This window comes from Antrostomus carolinensis, unplaced genomic scaffold (assembly GCF_000700745.2).
Source record: "Antrostomus carolinensis isolate BGI_N321 unplaced genomic scaffold, ASM70074v2 scaffold18060, whole genome shotgun sequence".
Lineage (NCBI taxonomy): Eukaryota > Metazoa > Chordata > Aves > Caprimulgiformes > Caprimulgidae > Antrostomus > Antrostomus carolinensis.
The window spans coordinates 11,835-17,287 of NW_010290759.1; the positions used below are offsets into that span (position 1 = coordinate 11,835).

The window sequence follows — 5,453 nt, forward strand, 5'->3', positions numbered from 1 at the left end:
GGCTGGGGCCTTGGCAACGGGGATGCGTGTTTGTTTTACTATATACAGTTCTGGGGCCTCAACATAAGGACATGGAGCTACTGGAGCGACTCCAGAGGAGGCCACGAGGTCTGCTGCCCTTCACACCACACAGCCTGGAAATAGGACGGTGGCTGGAGCCTGACATTGCTCAGCGACCAGCTGGACGGGATTCCAGCAATAATGAGCAACCTTGAGGATTTTATTTTGAACCATGATTCAGTGTCCCACCGCGAGGCATTTGGTCCACCCTTCTGCTGGCACCAGAGAGCTGCTGTCCTGCCTGTGAGCCCCACAACCAGCTCATGGGCTACTGAAATGGGGGCCTTAATTTGTTTGGTGTGAGGGTGGTCAGACACAACCAGCTCATGGGCTACTGAAATGGGGGGCGTGCGGTGGGCGAGGTGGTTCCTCGGGGTGGGGTGATCTGATCTCAGCCCATGGTGGTTTCCAGCCTCTCCCCGCTGTGTTATGATGGAGACTGACAGCGTTTGGGGGAAGCAGCCCACTCCCCTGCAACCTGGGGACAGCTCACCCAGCTTGGTCACAGCCTGCCAGCCCTCAGCCCACCCTCACTCCATGACTTTGCCTCTTCTATTAGATATTAGGAAGAGCTTCTTCCCTGTAAGGGTGGTGAGACACTGGCCCAGGTTGCCCAGAGAAGCTGTGGCTGCTCCTCCCTGGAAGTGTTTAAGGCCAGGTTGGATGAGGCTTTGAGCAACCTGGTCTAGTGGAAGGTGTCCCTGCTGCTGGCAGGGGGGGTGGGACTGATTGAGCTTTAAGGTCCCTTCCAACCCAAACCATTCACAAAATGGAGAAAACCAGGTACTTCATAACCACATCATCCTAAAATACATGGTGAAAAATTCTACGATTATTCCATGAAAACAGGACTGGCACAACCACAAACCCTGGGAACCCTTTCTGTTTTCCTCTCTCACTCCATTCACCAGCTTCTAGTGTTTTCCAAGCACAAATAAAGCCTCAAGTTTCTGTGGAACAGACATGTTCACCTCCAGGGTAAACAAGATGTTTAATCAATAACACTTTTTATCCCAAAGGATCACCCAAAACAGTTAACAAAGCATTTATCAACCCCACTGCTAAAATATAGCCACCTTTAGAGTATAACATGGCAATAGAACCATTAAATGTAGAAATATAGAAATATACACAGAGAACAGCAAAGCTTCTCCTCTCCTGAAAAGGAGAGTGAAAGGAGATGAAAAGGGAGACAAATCCCTCTTACACTTGAAAAATATCCCCCAAACCCTTCTGTTAGATCACCACTTAGTGTTATTCATCTCCCGTTCAGATACTAACCAAAACCAACATAATCTGCCTGTGACATAATTTTAACACAGCTGCTTCAAAATAGTGATTGTCCAAAGTTAACAAGCAGAACTCCTCAACTCAATCATAATTTTAATGTATCAATCATATGACAACTGCCTGCCAGTTTGATTTAACTAAGCCACATCACATTTCTTTACCAAATAGAGGACAAAATGACAAACACAGTGTAAGTTTTTATTCCTTTATTGATAAATGCTTTCCAGACTTTCCAAACTGGATTGTTCAGATAAAACCAAAACCACAAAATACTTTCAACCTAAAATCCTTAATGTCCTCCTTAGAAGACACAAATGGTAGCTCTGCCCTGACCACAAAGGAAAAGCTTTGCAAGCCCAATTCTGGTTTTGGAAATCTAGAGCTTCAGAGTTGTCTTTTTAAATAAGATTTTAAAGATTAATTTACAAAATGCAATATAACTATGTGATATGATGCATGGCATTGAGATCTGCAGGACAGTGAAGAGTCTTCAAACATCTTGAGCTGATGTCTATGAAGGGGCTATTTGGCTTCTTTGCATTCTGGAGGAGAAGAGGAAAACAAGTTACCTCCACACAGCACACCTCGCTCCAGGCTACTGAACTTTCCAGACTTAGAAACCATAAGGACTCCAATATAATTTGCAATACACAGAGAAGCTGTTAACAGTTGTAGATAATATCAATTTCTGATCATCTGACAAGAAACTCAAACTCTTTAGCAGGGAAGCCAGACACTAGAACCACTGAGAAATACATGGATGACAACATAAGAACCCTTTATCATTCTTCACCATTTTTAGTTGTCACATCTGACCACAAATGCTTCACAAAAAGTGCTGAAGACATCAATTCCAGACAACCCACAGAAAAATGCATCAAAGATGGCCATTCAAAGAATGAAAAAACTTATTCAGGAGTTAAACAAAAGCCAGCAGCAAACAGAGCAGAGCATTTACTTGGACAGATCTAGGACAATCATGCTAGCCTTACTCTGATTCTAGAAGCTTTTAAGTGAAGCTAAAGACCGAGACACTCACCAGTCTTCCTGGGTTTAAGAGGTAGCAGCAACTACGCCCACCTTCTGGGCAGCTTCTTTCTTGGCTTGGTGAGCCTGCAACACTGCAACAGCCTCTTCCACCTCAGGGAGACAAGTTATCTAGTGAGACCTGCTCTCTTGACCAAAGCCTCCCAACAAATCCACCCCATCTAAAAGAACAGGCCACTCTACCTTTGACCGGAGAGACTCTGGAGACTCTAGCATGTGCAGCAGCTCTGAGTTGTCAATCTCTAGCAGCATTCCTGTGATCTTCCCTGCAAGGCTGGGGTGCATAGCTTGAATCAGAGGGAACAAACGTTCTCCTGAGGAGAGAGAAAAAAGGGTTCAGACAGCCAAGTGTTGATTAAAAAGTCATCTTTGAAACTTGAACAAGGTTTCCAAAGTAAAATGGAAGAAATGGAGTTCCACTTACCCAGCATCTGTTTCTGCTCCTGGGGAGGGGCAGCAGCCAGCATGGAAGCTGTTAGCGGTTCCTGTCCCTGCACATGTACTGCAGGCTGAGGTGTCTACAGAAAAGAAGACATGAGGCTTCTGAAATAGATACTCACCTGATTGCTTCATATTTAGAAACAATAGTAAGATATTCCCTCCTTCTAAAACACAATCTTTGTCAAGCCTGCAGCAGACTTAAGTTTCAGAAAAGGCCATATAAAGTCCCCTTGGTTTATAAACATGCTCCTGCCAAGTCCTGAACTCAAAATCCCCTCATGTCACACACGGGCACTGTAACTATCTTAAAAAAAACTGGATCAAACGCTGTGAGACAAATATTGCAATTGAGAAAGAGTGACACCTGTGCCTGCTTTTTTTACAGCACAGAGGTTTGTGGGAAAAGCAAACTGTGCCTTCAATGATACCTTAGTGAGGATTTGGGAAAGAGCTGAGAGAATGAATAGTTGTAAAATGAGAAAGCAAAACACCAATTTAAAAAAAAATATTCTTACAGCAAATCTGGGTAAAAAAAAGGGCTTCCAAGTACAAGACAGATAAATCAACAAGGTTGTCCCGGCAAAGGGACAGCTGCCAGGTTTTGGTTTTAAATCCCAAATTACGATGCCTGTCTGGGTTATAAAAGTAGCTTGAAGTTTCTGTAAAAACACTTCAGTTGCATGTAAAACCCACTGGACTGCAGGGACTTCTCAGCCCAGACCCTCGTGTTACCTGCAAAGGCTGCACAGCTGGGTGTGGGCTGCGGACGCTTGAGGCATATTTGTAAGGAGGAACCTGGGAGCGGGGGCAGCTACAGGCGGACGAGGAGCTAAATTCTGTGCTGTGGTGCCAACGCCTGCAAAGAAAGAGGAGAACAGAATTACAGAACACCTGTGGCAACATGCAAGCAAGTTGAGGTGCCTGATATCAACTGCTGAATTCAAACTATGCTCTGCAGATTCTAATACTTCTTTAGAAACTGGTCTCCAAAATGCAACTGGCTACTTCAGGAAAGGGCTATTCTCCCTAAAACTAAACCATGGATTCCACATCCTGCATTTAAGATTCTTCACAGTTACACCAGAATAAAATGAATTTGGACACTCTGCTCTGAAAACAACATCCATAACCTACAGAGCCTTTTTTTTTTTTAGTTTTAATCTTTTGAGTGGTAAATGTTGCAGAGGTGTAGAGATTAATTCCAAACCAGTGGAAAGCAAACCATCTGGATTTCCACTGCTGTGCTGTAGCACCAACTAGTCCCCAGATCTGCACTGCACAGCAAGGAACAGGAAAGATTCAGGTGCTGTCTCTGCCCCTTGCTCCCGGTGGCCTTTGGTTATCTGTATCTGACAAGCATATTTGGAAGTAGAAATCAAGTCTCAATCGCATCCTCCTCCCTCTGAAGACAAGGGGGAAGAGCCTGGGACCTTACCAACTCGCTGGGCAGCGGCAGGGAGGCCACGAGAGGCCGGAGCATTGCCGGCAGGGGCCAGATGGCGCAGTGCTGGCCGTGGTCCAGACTGGCGCATGGCATTTGGCATTCCCTGGAAGCCTAATGGAAGAAATGAGGGGAAATCCTCAAAACAGAACTGACTGGCAAGTCAGGACAGTCAGCTACAGGAAGTAGGTTGGGGTTGTGCACAGAAAGGAAAGCATGCATTGTTCTTGTTGGGAAGTACAGCCAAAAGGGTCATACAACTGAAATACTGTCTCTAGCATGCTCACCTTGAGGTCTTCCCCCTTGCTGCCAGCGTGGGTTGGGTCTCATCTGCGCCATCTGATTGGGTGCATAGTAAGTGGGTCTGCTCTGAGCCTGAAGAAAGATCAGACAAGTTCAGAGGCAACATCTAAGAGAATAACAAATGTTGTTTACAGCATGTTATGGCAATCGTTGCCAGGATTCAACACTCAATTCACATTTAAAGAACAGGCAGCTGGGAAGTCACAGAATTAACTCCACTGACTGCACCCCTCATGAGGGGTTATTTCCTTATAGACATAAGAGAGGCTCAATGAGATTATTGCAGCTGAACCAAAGCTCCAAAACACAAGTTAAAAAACCACACTAGCTCAGCTTACCTGGGGCACAGCAGGCATGAAATACCCGCCAGCAGCAGGCTGGAACTGATTAATGATTGTGTTTGCAGGCAAGGCTCTCATCCCAGCAATGCGCTGCATGTACTGATTAGTTAGATGGGCCTTTCGCTCTTCTTTCCTTTGTGCAAGTGCAACATACAACGGCTTTGAGCCCACAATTCGCCCATTCATCTCTGTCACAGCTTTCGTAGCTTCCTCTGGAGAGGAAAAGCAGACAAAGCCAAACCCTTTGCTCCGTCCATCTTCCAGCATCACCTGCAGTAAAGATCAGTTGCTAGTGGAGCACCTGTACAAGAACTTAGCCTAAGAATCCCTATTTTTTACAGATTTTTTACATGTCAGATTTCAGGCAGGCAGGGCATAACTGTTGCAGAGGTGTAGAGACAGGAACTCAATGAGTGACGAGTCACTTGTCTGGATTTACTCTGCTTTTCTGTCAGCACCATGTATCCCCAGTCCCACACTGCGCAGTAAGGAATGGGAAAGTTTCGGTGCAGCCTCTAAACATGTGTAGG

The 5,453-nt window shown here is 45.4% G+C and overlaps 1 protein-coding gene and 2 non-coding genes across 3 annotated transcripts in view; all 3 read right to left on the reverse strand.

Moving 5' to 3' along the window:
- Nucleotides 1–1,547: 1,547 nt before the first annotated feature.
- The window catches only part of LOC104529920 (polyadenylate-binding protein 4), a 13,345-nt gene continuing 9,439 nt past the window's right edge, over nt 1,548–5,453 (reverse strand). The window contains 9 exon segments of the mRNA XM_010174366.1: nt 1,548–1,892; nt 2,390–2,490; nt 2,581–2,711; nt 2,822–2,915; nt 3,571–3,632; nt 3,635–3,694; nt 4,274–4,393; nt 4,567–4,654; nt 4,921–5,193. Of these exon segments, the coding sequence (XP_010172668.1) occupies nt 2,404–2,490; nt 2,581–2,711; nt 2,822–2,915; nt 3,571–3,632; nt 3,635–3,694; nt 4,274–4,393; nt 4,567–4,654; nt 4,921–5,193 (915 nt within the window). The 3' untranslated portion in view covers nt 1,548–1,892; nt 2,390–2,403.
- On the reverse strand, nt 4,012–4,145 carry LOC114818863 (small nucleolar RNA SNORA55). Its single transcript, XR_003766294.1, has one exon. It is a non-coding gene; the product is annotated as a small nucleolar RNA SNORA55 (small nucleolar RNA).
- On the reverse strand, nt 5,301–5,433 carry LOC114818864 (small nucleolar RNA SNORA55). The gene has a single exon (XR_003766295.1). It is a non-coding gene; the product is annotated as a small nucleolar RNA SNORA55 (small nucleolar RNA).